At 36.4% G+C, this 13,834-nt stretch overlaps 1 protein-coding gene across 3 annotated transcripts in view; it reads left to right on the forward strand.

Moving 5' to 3' along the window:
- LOC145991240 (putative ammonium transporter 1) overlaps positions 1–13,834 on the forward strand; it is a 66,553-nt gene that overhangs the window by 27,831 nt on the left and 24,888 nt on the right. For 2 of the 3 annotated variants that reach the window (XM_083127208.1, XM_083127217.1), the window contains exons 2-3: positions 11,327–11,403; positions 13,109–13,198. In XM_083127208.1, the coding sequence (XP_082983334.1) occupies positions 11,331–11,403; positions 13,109–13,198 (163 nt within the window). In that variant the 5' untranslated portion in view covers positions 11,327–11,330. Of the gene's footprint in view, positions 1–8,581; positions 8,635–11,326; positions 11,404–13,108; positions 13,199–13,834 lie in introns of those variants that run through there. The other variant, XM_083127209.1, reaches the window with a different exon arrangement.

The raw sequence follows: 13,834 nt of genomic DNA on the forward strand, positions 1-13,834 counted from the left end.
AGCAAGTGGAGGCAAATGGCACAGTGGTTCGGATCCCACTTTAAGCTGTAGGTTCAGTACCGATTAGCCTATCTGGGCATAAAGTGAACTTACAACAACAAATCGATCACTCAATCAAGCTCATGTAACCCTAGTACATATTTAATTGCAAAACCGGGAATTTTCAATATCATATTGTTACTTTAAATAAAAAAGTAGCAATATTTAATCATATCCAATGCCATAATTGTTTTCTTTACTATTCATTGAATTTTGACACTGTAGTGAATTTGCATTGTTTCCATAAAATAATATTTTCATATCATATTTCATGTATGTTAAGTATTTTTGATACAAATATTTGGAACACTATCTTTATATAGTAGATACTTTATTTATGATTTCAGTAATTTTGGATATACTTAAGAATGTCAAAATAAAATACAAATGCAGGCTATATCAGATTAGTTACTTAATTGGAAGCACTAGCATCCTATAAACTCGTAAAAAAACTCACACAAACTATTATTTTTATCTACCGCCGTGTCCCCTGGAGCGCGGGGCCTCGGCTCAGGGCCCGAGTTGCCACGCCCTAGGGCCGGCTCTTGCTGTCATGATCCCCTTTCCGTATTTAGTGCGTTTTCTGACAGAAAAAAATACATATCAACAACAAGGATAAATTTACAATACATGGCTGCGAACACACGGGATAACATATTTTTTCTAGGGCTTGTATCGCTAAAACAAGGTCTCAATCAGCAGTCATTAAGAAAAGCTGGTTGCCAAATTTTAAATTTTATTAGTGCTAAACGGTGATACTGCGAACGCGCGTTCGTGCTTAACAATAGGTAATAATTACACAATTCTAATAACTAGGTTGGCGCTAGAGAAGAATTTTACGAGAAACGGATGTTAATAATATTTTAACATTACATAACGCAAAGGCCTCGCGGATATAGTTCGCACAGGGCCTAGGTTCCCTAACAGCGGCCCTGATTAAGAGAAAGGGCGGACCTTCTCCATATTAAGGTCCAGTACTAGGTAACATGCCACGGAAAAGTTTCTGGAAATTTTCTGGATACTCTTGATCAATTAGAGTATCCACTGTAATTCCCTCGACTAGAAATATGTCAAATGCCACACCGAGTTTTAACAAGATATAGACAGACAACAGCGCCCGCAGTGGGGCACTTGCCTCCCCTGAGATATCTGGAAAAAGTTCATGTAATTCGAACGGTAAAATTGTAGCGATATTTTATTACAAAGAATATTTTTCCCTGCAATTTACAGGCTATTAGTTACAGCAATTATCTGCCATGTTCAACAAAATAACTGGAGAACGTTTTCACAAGAGACATTGGGATCATGTCGACTGCCGTAACTACAACTATAGGGGTGTTCGGCGGGATGGAAACGTTATAGTCGGGATGGAATTGTGAAGGAAATAATGATTGTGACGTTCCGAACTGAAAAATTCTCCATTTCCTAACCAGGTCGGAAAATTTTAAAAAATTTCCGATGCGGTGACAATTTTGAATTGTACACAATATTCTCCCTTCAATGTGATTGCTTTTGCACTTCTAGAATAGAAACTGTTAATTCAAGAAATTTCACACATATAGTGCAGTAAATATAAAAAATTAACTTTCTTAAAATAAGAAGGGGGTTAGGCGTAGAGCTGACAACTCTGCACTGTAAAAAAATAATGTCAAGAAACAGCAATATAAGGCCATGGATGTTCCCAAGGTAAAATATTCCGGAGGTAAAATAGTCCCCCGTTCGGATCTCCGGGTGGGGACTACTTTGGGAGGTCCCTGGACTAAGGATAAGATCTACATTAGGAGTAAGGATATTAAATTAGGCACCTGGAATGTTCTGAGCCTTTACCGGCCTGGTGCATTTCAGTGTACAGTTAATGAGATAGTTAAGTATAAATTAGATGTAGTAGCTGTCCAGGAAGTTAGGTGGCCAGGAGAAGGGAATTGTAAAACTAAAAATTATACTTTTTTCTATGGTAGTACTGGGCCTCCCCCATGGCGCAGTGGTAGCGTCATTGTCTTGTAATCAAGGGGTCTCGGGTTCGATACCCGGTGGAGGCACAAGTGGTTCGGATTCCACTTTAAACTGTAGGTCCAGTCCCGATTAGCCTTACTGCGCATAAAGTGGACTTAAAACACCAAATCAAACCAATCTATGGTAGTACTGAAAATCATAATTTTGGAACAGGCTTTTTCATAAATAATAGAATTATCTCGGCTCTTAAAACAGTAGAATTTATTAATGATAGGATATCATATGCAGTTTTACAAGGTAGGTGGTGTAAAATTATTTTAATAAACATACATGCACCAACGGAAGATAAAGATGATAATACTAAAGATGATTTTTATGCAGAATTAGAACAGGTCTTTGATAAATTTTCTCAGTATGATATGAAAATTCTGTTAGGTGACTGTAATGCACAGATTGGCAAAGAAAAGACATTTAAACCCACGATTGGTAAATAAAGTCTTCATGAATTAAGTAATGATAATGGTATAAGATTGATTACTTTTGCAACCTCAAAGAATTTAATTGTGAGAAGTACCACTTTTAAACATAAAGATATCCATAAATATACCTGGTCTTCTCCAGATGGTAAAACTCATAATCAGATAGATCATATTCTCATTGATAAGAGAAGGCATACTAGTATAATTGACGTTCGTACACATAGAGGTGCTGACTGTGCCAGTGACCATTATTTAGTAATTTCTAAATTAAGAGAAAGACTCTCAGTGATAAATCATAAGCAACAAAATCTAAAAGTTATAAAATTTGATACAGGAAAGTTTACTGATGAAAGAATTAAGAAAGATTACCAAATTAAACTGTCAAATAGATTTGATGTTTTGCAGGATTTAAATGATGATGAAAATATGAATGAAACAGACGTAAATAAGAATTGGGAGCACATACGTAATGCAATAGAATCAGCAGCTAAAGAAACTATAGGATACCATAAACCGAGAAAAAGTAAGCCATGGTTTGATAATGAATGTCATAATCTAATAGAAATAAGAAATCAGGCTAGGCTTGGGTGGTTAAATAACTCTGATGATACAAATCTAAACAATTATAATAGAATAAAGCGAGAAGTTAACCGCACGTTTAGAAGTAAAAAAAGAGATTACTTGAAAAGCAAAATTAACGAAATTGAAACAAATAAGCAAAAATAAAAATATCAGAGATTTATATAAAGGTGTAAATGAGTTTAGAAAGGGGTGGCAACCTAAAGTAAACTTGATAAAAGATAAAGACGGTTATTTTCTAGCTGACCCAAGCGATATTCTAAATAGATGGAAGGACTACTTTAATGACCTTTTAAATGTCCATGTAGGAGAGAAATCAGATGTAAATCGTATCAATCCCTAAGATTGTATGTTTATTTTATTAAGTCTCTCTGAACGCTTCATGTTGACCAGGGCATTCACTTGTTTTTCTCAGCTGTCTCAAGCCTCTTAGGCATGTTTACAATGCATTGTGTTGTGCCATGCAAACCTCCTGAGCATTCAGGAAACAGGTAACACTTCTGGGTTTGGTGTCAGCGGTTTGCATGGTAGCAATTATAATAAACACGATTCGGCGATTCGGCATCGAGGAAGAGCTCGATGGCCAGGGAATATAGAGGTGAGACAAGCTGAGAAGGGACTGGACTTTGGGAATTGAGTTGGTAGAGAGAGGAGGTCAGCAAGACAGGAGGCCGATAGTGGAAGCACGCTTTGGTCAACACTTAGAGAGAAGCTTACAGAGGACTTCGCTATTTTCGATTCAGCTCAGAGACTTCAGTTAGACAGGTAATTATCCTACACCCAGCCATGATACAGGTTCAACGGTTCACAAAATCCAACGAGTTGCCATTGTCTTTTCAGTAGTTTAATTCCTTTGTGTTATTTGTACCTTTCGCATGCCAAGCAATAACTCGTCATGTCAATGACGAGTGGTCTCATCAAGAGGATGAATGATGAGTAGTTTACATCACCCCATCAGTTAACTGGTTCAGATCCCTTCATTCTATAGAATGACACGAAATGAAGTCCACATAGCAGAACCTTTAGTTCCAGAACCTAACTTGACTGAAGTTAAATATGCTATTAAAAGGCTAAAGAATAACAATGCACCTGGTATTGATTTAATACCAGCTGAGTTAATTTAATATGGTGGAAATTCATTAATATGTCAAATTAATTAATTAATTTGTTTAATATGGAATAAAGAAGAAATCCCTCAACAGTGGAAAGAATCCACAATTGTTCCTGTGTTTAAAACAGTGATAAAATGAATTGCAATAATTACCGTGGAATTTCTCTACTTTCAACAACATATAAAATATTATCTAACATTATTTTAACAAGACTAACCCCATATGCTAATGAAATTATAGGTGATTATCAATGTGGATTTAAACGTAACAGATCAACTACAGATCAATTTTTTCACATCAGACAGACACTTGAAAAAAAGTGGGAATATAATCAAAATGTCCATCAGCTATTCATTGATTTCAAAAAAGCATATGATTCGGTCAAAAGAGATAAATTATATAATATATTAGTAGAGTTTGGAATACCTAAGAAGCTTGTTAGTATGATAAAAATATGCACCAGTGAAACAGAAAGTAAAATTCGTGTGGGTATTAATATGTCTGACAAATTTACAATTCATGATGGGTTAAAACAAGGAGATGCATTATCTCCATTGCTCTTTAATTTTGCCTTAGAATATGCTGTTAGGAAGGTAAACGAAACTAAAGAAGGACTAAAATTAAATGGTGTGACTCAGTTGTTAGCATATGCAGATGATGTAGACTTACTGGGGGATGATGTGAATACAATTAAGAATAATGCTAAAATATTTTTCAAAACTGCTAAAGAGATAGGTTTGGGAGTTAACAAAGAGAAAACTAAATATATGCTTACAGGCCGAAACCAAGTGTTAGGTAATAATCAAAATCTAATTATTGATAACAACTCGTTTGAACCAGTTTCCAAATTCAAATACTTAGGAGTAATATTAACAAATGAAAATTATATTAAAGAAGAAATAAAAAGTAGGCTTAATTCAGGAAATACATGTTACTTCTCTCTTCATAAACTTTTGTCTTCTCGTTTAATATCTAAAATACTAAAAGTTAAAATATACAAAACAGTTATTTTGCCTGTAGTATTATATGGATGTGAAACTTGATCCCTTACATTGAAAGAGGAATGTAAATTGAGAGTATTTGAAAATAAGATCCTTAGGAAAATCTTTGGACCTAAAAGGGATGAGGAGACAGGTGAGTGGATAAGGTTACATAATTTAGAACTACATAATTTGTATTCATGTCCAGATATTATTAGAATAATTAAATCAAGAAGACTTAGGTGGGCAGGCCATGTGGCACGAATGGGAGAGGAAAGAAGAGTTTTCAGGATTCTTGTTGGGAAACCTGATGGTAAGAGAACTGTAGGAAGGCCAAGACGAAGATGGAGGGACAACGTTGAGATGGACCTAAGGGAAATCGGTAGGGATGGAAAAGAGTATATAGAACTTGCTCAAGATAGGGACAGATGGAAGGCCTGTGTTGCTGCAGCCATGAACCTTCGGGTTTAAGAAGGCTAGGGAGTTAGTTAGTTAGTTCATAAAATAAGATCCATTGGAGTTTCCTGGCTGCTCGGGATTACGAAAAGTTGGGATCCCCTCATTTTGAATTATTACTTTTTTACAGTGCCCTTTGTCATGTAAAACATAGATCAATACCATGACGGACAGTACATTAAGTAGTCTGTCTGATATCTTGGAATTGTGAAAAAGTATATAAAGACAAAGAACTGCTCATCAACAAAGTGATAAATGTTATTAGAAAGGAAGCAAGGCAATTCCAGTTTCTATTTAAATTGTAGACTCGATTGATTGATTGATTGATTGATTTGTTTTTTATTTTACTTCGCGGATTGTGCCTCTTGGCTAATTTACGAAGATGGGGATGAGTGATGAAATTGATGAATGGATTTACAAACAACCATGCCCGAGCGGGATTCGAACCCGGGATCCCTGGCGTCGCAGCGCGATGTGCTAACCATTCAGCCACGGGGTCCGGCTAAATTGTAGACTCGAGTCTGAACTTGTATACAACGCCAAAGTATTTTCAATTCAATTTGAATTTTATGATTTGTAAAGTATTATTAATAATAATAATACAGTCAAACCTCGTTAATCCGGACCCCCAATAAGCCGGACTTCGCTTAATCCGGACAGGCAAAAGGCAAACGAAATGCAGAATGCAAGGTTTTAAATGTGGCTAGAAGTCAACAAGAGAACTTCCCAAACAAAAGGCAGTCAACCACTGTGAAATTCTGTTTCCCGCAGACTTTGTACTGTACTGTAAAGTGTATTTAGGCCTATGTCCTTTAAATACACCATTGATGCTATAAACGGAGTTTTAATGCACTTTCTACTGTTCTTTTAGGTTATTTCAGTTAATCCGGACTTTCGTTAAACCGGTCAACTTATCTCCCACATTTGCCCGGATTAACGAGGTTTTACTGTAATACTAAATAATGATAACAAACAATAATAGTACAGGCTATATGGGCGCCCTTGTACACACTACACTACATACACACACACACACTCACTCACACATATTACAGACAGAGAGAAACAGACCGATGGAAAGTGAGAGAGTCCAGTTTATGTCTACCTCAATAATCAACTTTCAAACAGTGCAATACAAACAGCAACTTCATCAAGTAGACAGAATCCAAGTGAATAGCATCTAAGCTTTTACACAATTTTTTACATTACATTCGGATATCAAAATATACTCTGCATCGTATGTCTGACTACCTGTAAACCTATCTCTACTTCTAGCTAACGTGTTATCTTAAACCAGAGTAACGCATTTCTTTGTCATACTTGTAAAACGTAGCAGACTACGTGAGAACAGCATTCGTTGTACGCGACATTCAACTCAAGAGGAAACTTGGTATTGTTCTGTTGGTGTTTGAATTGAGGGTTACACTGTTATGTGGATTTCAAGCTATGCAGTGGTGTACGAGATATGCACGTGCATTGTTCTCAACTTTTGTACTGATTGTGTTGTTTCAGTAGCATTTTGTCTGCAGAGCAGTTTCATGAGCAAATGTTACGATTGTACTAGTAGTTTGCGTTATGACCAGTAATGAAGGCAAGTTAAGAGTTCATTATTATGATTATTTGATGCTTATTATTTAAGCTTCCATTAGCAAATTGACATTTCGGCACCACAAAAGAAAAACAACTTTATACTCTCTAAAACAATAACTTACGAGAAACTGATGGGAAGCGGCATGTACAGTATTGGAGTTAATTACTATTTTTCAGGTCTAAGACGTTGTGGTAATATTCCAAGTACCAACAAGAATAATTCTAATCAAAATGACTACATGCATATGTTAGATACATTGAGTTCCAATTATACTCTGTGGCGCAACAGCATTTTGATGACCAATCAACTTTTTTCATTGGGTGACTCGAGTCCCATCGCCGCTGTTGCCGAATTTCTAGACCTGATTCTCCTTATATTGCTTTCGAGTGGCTTCCCAATTGTTCTCGCGATGCTGGGTCAACTCCGAAATTGTAGAGTTCCCACCGGGGATCGAACCGGGGACCTCGCTGTCCATTCGGCAACATGGGAACTATGATTTCCAAAAATGAATGAGATAAAAATTAAGAATTTAACAAAACACCTTTCTAATATCGGTTCCACTGGTTGTTCTACTCAACTTAGTTCGAGTGTAACATGATACCGGTTTCATTTTGATGATCATACCTCATTCAACTCTAAGAACATCACTGAGTTCCAGTATTCAAAATCCATTATATGTTTAGCATTGTGAGAGTCGCATTCGGGCAATGATTCGTTACTTTACAACACCAAGTGAAGTGAAGGACGTTACATTCAAGAAAAATAACGAATGCAGGGGGGGGGGGGACTCATGTCCCAGTTTCGAGGAGCGCGATTTGGTGGAGAGAAGGGTGGATTGAGGTCTAACATGTAGAGAAGAAACCTTTTCTTGCTCTTTCAAAATCTCTGTACTATTTTGACAATACTTGAAATTATATCGAAATGAATGTGCACAATCTGTGCAGCATCTTAAAGGTTCCGAAACATCGGAGGGTGACAAGCTCCTTTCATTTTGCTCGATATTGCGAAGTTTTTACTTAAACAAATGAGGACCTCGGGGTGGGGCATCATTCCTCCGTCTCCCCCTTCCTTGTCCGCTCCTGCACAGAATAAGAAATTGAAATAATTTCAATGAGAATGCTGCCATAAGTTTGAATGGGGGAACTCTTTGAATTAAAAGAAATTTAAAAAAACAACAACTACAAAAAACATAAAGCATAGAACACTAGCAACTTTACCTTGAAGAAAGTGAAGGAATGCATGGGGCAGTTGCCTGTATTCGAGGTCGCGCAAAGGGAATTTCTTCGAAGAGTAGGTCGTTTGCGATAAAGTTATCGCATAGCTCGAACGTGTTTTCGAGATATTCCTCACGTCAACGAAGGTGAAAGTGTTGTTAAGGCAGCAGTGGTTTGTGTTTCTACAACTGTGTATCTCGTGATTTTTTGGTCGCTTCGATTGGATTTGTAGTAAGTAATTAGCTTTTTCATATCTCACCTTTGTTCTCCCTTTGTTTTTGATTTAGCTTTCACAATGTAAATCATTCACTGCTTCGAGTCCCAAAATGTTGCCCATCACCGTTGAACATCTATGTTTGCAATATGTTACTCTTAAAAACATTAATGTTACTTATAAGCAACGAATTTTATAACTGATTGAAACATTTTATTGTTTTTCATATGAGCATGCCACAAACATTTGCATTAATTTCACAATAAATCTGCATGCACTGGGTGGAACATTTTTGAATACGTACATGATATATACATATATAATCTCTCTCTCTCTCTCTGTGTGTGTGTGTGTGTGTACTCATAAAATGAATACAAAGTAAGGTATTTGTTTTTAATTGGTGTATTTTAGATTTTACATGTTCTTGTCTCATCCAGAGTAAAATAATCTATATCCTTAGAAATACGTTATTCAGATAGAATTGTGAGGTTGTTTCTTACTGCTTACATTGGCGGACTTAGCGTGCGCTTCTGAAAAGAAATGAATAAGTATTATAGTACAGAAATTAAAATGGTTGAGCAATTCTTTTCCAGGTACAAAAGAATAAAACAAAGTTCAGCAAAAATACATTATACTGGACACTTAAATACATGGCCGTAGACAGGAAAAAAATTGAGGGGTTCACTCATAATTGTTCTCATGTGTGTCGCAAGAACTTTGAATAATAGAAATAATAACAATAATAATTATTAAATAATAATAATTATGAAAATTTCGTAATAATTAACTAATTTTTCCAAACGTATTATTACTATTATTATAATTTCTGTGTTTATACCCTTGAGGAGACTTTTCTACTCTATCCATAAGAAGTCTGAATATGCAGCACAAATGTTTTTATTATTATTATTATTATTATTATTATTACGATTCATGCAGTGTGTACTGAAATGCACAGTTATAATATTTTGTTATTAAATTTTAGATACCTTCTAGAAAAAGCTTTAAAAGTAAGGGAGAAATTTTAGTCATAAAGTTTATGTTGTTGACCATTCACATAAAACTTAATTTTTGGAATTTTGAAAACTGTGGAATCAGTTATTTTTTGGATTAAATAGTAAAACATAGCACGGTGCCTGTATTATACGAACCTCAATTATTCTATCTAACGCCGTTATTCTTTGGCTATTCTGTTCGAATACTAACTAACTGGACTTTATTTCCGTTAATAACAATAAAACTAATAAACGTTCTGCTATTTTGTAACTTGCAATAAACGATATCAATTCCGGGGATGGAGTTCTATGGACCAGTTCGATCCCACTTTCCGACGCTCATATTGTTCCTATACTTAGCAAAGAGCATTGTATACAAGTATTATGCACTATACAAGTTTGTGTTTTATGGGACCGCATATACGAGGTTAAATGTATGTATTACATCGACCGCTGGGTGAAGGATAGTGAATGTAACGCCTTATGAAGCTGGATATCCTACGTTTGAATTTTTATCAAGGGAGATTTAAACCTTTATCGAACAGGGAATTAAAAAGTTGGAACGGGAATTTTGGTAAAAAATGTGTTCTTCAGCCAAAGATTCACAATAATTTGAAAGAGATCAATTTATTGTGAATCGTTTCCTGAAAATGATCCTGTCAGAGGGTGGAAACGTTACGTTTTTAGTGTATATTTTTTATACAATAAATTTGCCTTGGTCACCTTTTGAATGCTTAAGGCTTAACAGTGTTACAATTGGGAATTTTGGGACAATCACAAGGAAACTTTCAGTCTGATCCAGGAACAGCACTCGAAAGAGGACAGCAGAAGTGAAAACGAAGTGGTCGCAGGTGAGCTGTTAGAACTGTTGAATTCAGAATTCAAAATGTTTGAAAATTCAAGGTCGATCATTTCAGCATTGTCTCCCTGTTGTATTCTTGTGAGACTGCTAATAAATTTTTGAAAATGTGTTACAAATTTTCGTTTCTAAACTTCCATTTATCCAACATGCCAGAAGTTTCAGGATGAGGGGGTTGAACCCTAAAAACCCCACCTCTAAATACGGCCAGCTTAAATTCCAGAAATCGAATCCTGCAACTCAGGTTTTATACTCGATGGAGGCACATAGTGGTTCGGATCTCACTTTAAAACTATACGTCCAGTTCCGATTAGCCTTCCTGTGAATAAAGTGGACCTAGAACAAGAACAACAACAACAGAATCCGGGAACTTGTTGGCTGCAAGTCAACAAAGCGAGAGTATTCTAAGTCAGATATTTCCCGTGTTTATGACAGTTTCACCTCAGGAAATGAGTTCTCAAGCTTATCTCTTTCTTTCTGTAATCATTATTAATACAAATAGAACTACTTCCACTTCACAAAAAATCTACTATTGCTATCATCTTGTGATCCCCCTCCGGGCTCTTTGACTTCGTAGTGTGCTGTACTAACCACTCTGCCACGGAGGTCGGCTAGAACCTATTGAATTTTCATCGGTACTGACTAAAGGGAAAAAAGAGACACAAGGTATTGTTCCGAATTAATACATATTTTTAAAATTACAGTTACATGTAGAAAACGGAATATGTGTGTGATAGTGTGTAGATATTGATAAGCTGTGTTTAGTTTTACGTAACAAGTTTTATTTTCAAAATGCAACGATTAATTTGTTACTGGTGTTTGTATTATATGCAACATGTACTTTCCTCCACACAGAGAAATGCAAGCACAGATGGATGGAGACAACGAGTCAGACGACCTTATTCTTGTTATCACGGGGATTCTGTTGTTCTGTAAGTATTTTCTGCGGAAAACAGCGATAAAAAAATTTAATTTTACTAAATGCACTACCGTAATTAAAATTTAATTATTGATCCTGATGAATGGGTACAAAGACAGATATGGTTGCCCTAAATATTGACAATATTTAATTTAACAATAGCAAATATTATATGTAACGATTATTGGAGGCTCGTCCTTTCGACACGTGCAAATAATTTGAATAACTGGCATCATTGTAGGGGATAGAATGACGATTTCTTGAAGAATCATTGACCGTTACTCTTATTCTATCCTATTGGACTTGTTGGTGTAGAGGTGAAAACAATTTATTATGAGAAAAACTCAATATGCTAACCAAGGCAGAAATTTATTTTATTATAAAACATAAACTAAACGTAACGTTTCAACCTTATAGCAAGGTCTTCTTCAGACTCTGCACCAAGTACAAATGTAACAAGATACAAAACAAGACGACATATATACACAAAAATTACTCCCCTCCAGACTATTAGAAAGTTGTTTTCCTGGAACATTCTAGCAGGTGGACTTCCCTTGTCAACTGTACTTTCACCTGACAGGTGATTTAGCTAAACGTTCTTTCATCTGGAATATGGTTGGACTCTTTATCTCACGCTTTTTTCCTTTCTACAGTTTTCTTCCTTCTTCTCTCCTCTTCCTCTCTTGTCCTTTCCACTCTTTCAAACACCTTCTTCCATTCTTTGTTTATCTTCAGTCTCCCATTCCAGTTCATTGTGTCTTCTTCACCTTTCTTCTCTATTTCCTTGGCATCCTTTTATTTTCTCACTAGTATTCTCTTTTCCCTTCCTATCTGCTTAGCCTCATCCCACTCTATGTCATGTCCTGTTTCTCTCGTGTGTTTAAATATCGCATTTCTCTCTCTCTTAAGTCGTACATCATCCCTATGTTGTTTCTACGGAGTGAAATGTAAAGAATGTCAGAGTGTGTACATAGGAGAAACGAAAAAGAGGCTGAAAGACAGGTTGAAAGTACAGTTGACAAGGGAAGGCCACCTGCTAGAATGTTCCAGGAGAACAACTTTCTAATAGTCTGGAGGAGAGTAATTTTTGTGTATATATGTCGTCCTGTTTTGTACCTTGTTACATTTGTACTTGGTGCAGAGTCTGAAGAAGACCTTGCTATAAGATTGAAACGTTACGTTTAGTTTATGTTTTATAATAAAATAAATTTCTGCCTTGGTCAGCATATTGAGTTTTTCATATCAATGGAAACAGGGCTTAATGGTGTTAACATTTATTATGCTTCTTCAAGACTTGTAGGTACAGTGGGATCCATGAGTATTACCGTGCAAATTGTCCATCACCATGTTCGTGCACTTTATTTGACCCAATAATAGCTTCAATAATTAGAAGAAAACTCAAAACATGCTATTGACAACTTCTGCACCAGCATACATAAAAATCTATCGCTTAAAAACATATAGAATGTAAGAGGAAAATTAATGAAAATAGTCATGGACAATTTGCACGGTAATACTCATACCACTGTACAGTCACGGACACTGCCGGGTTGTAATGAATACAATGACTTTCAGTGGCATCATTACAACCCAGCAGTGTCCGTGACTGTACAATAAACTTGGAATATGATTGATACTAGAGACGCTAGAGTAAAACATCTTTTTGCGTGGCCAAACATAAGACCTATATTACTTCTACATGTACCCATTTGTTGCAGTTCTCAGCTGGGGATTAACTCTTCTTCAGTGTGGACAAGTCAAATCTCGCAATGCGACCAATATACTCATCATGAACCTGACTGGGTTTTGTAAGTATAGTATCCTTGTGCTATAATTTACAGTGTTATTCCGAAAGGATGATGAATAAAGGAAGATATAGGCCGAAATGGCAATAAAACAGTAACCGTCTATTCACGGCAGGAAATTAAAATAGGCGTCAAGTTCGTGTCTGCGTTCTTGATTGTTCTTGCAACCGCCGCTAGTGGCGGCATCGAAACAAAAGGAGGACATTTTACGTGATTGGATCCATGCAAGTGCATGACGTGAAAGTGCAGAGGCACTTTCAAAACAAATTCGGCAACAGGAACTGCACTCTGCATTGGGTGAAGCATTTCAAATCTAAACTCCGTACCAGTTAACTGTAGACCAGGCGAACGAGAACAAGTCCCTGCGCAAGTAGTGACTCGTGACGGCTCCACCAATGAAACGGGATTGTGTAATGGGCGACGGGAGTTACCCGATTTCCTATACAGTGTTGCAAACTTTTGAAAAGGATAATACCGAACGCACATGGCAAACGGACCGTATTTTTGTCTCCAGGTCCGTACGATTGGTTTAACTGCAAGAGCGAATTTTAACAAGCCATGCATTTATCGTACGGAATAATGTCTGGACCGTATGTCCGTACATGTACGGCCAGGACCGTATGGTTGGCAACGCTGCGC

This window comes from Lepisma saccharinum, chromosome 1 (assembly GCF_977018435.1).
Source record: "Lepisma saccharinum chromosome 1, izLepSacc3.1, whole genome shotgun sequence".
Taxonomy (NCBI): Eukaryota; Metazoa; Arthropoda; class Insecta; order Zygentoma; family Lepismatidae; genus Lepisma; species Lepisma saccharinum.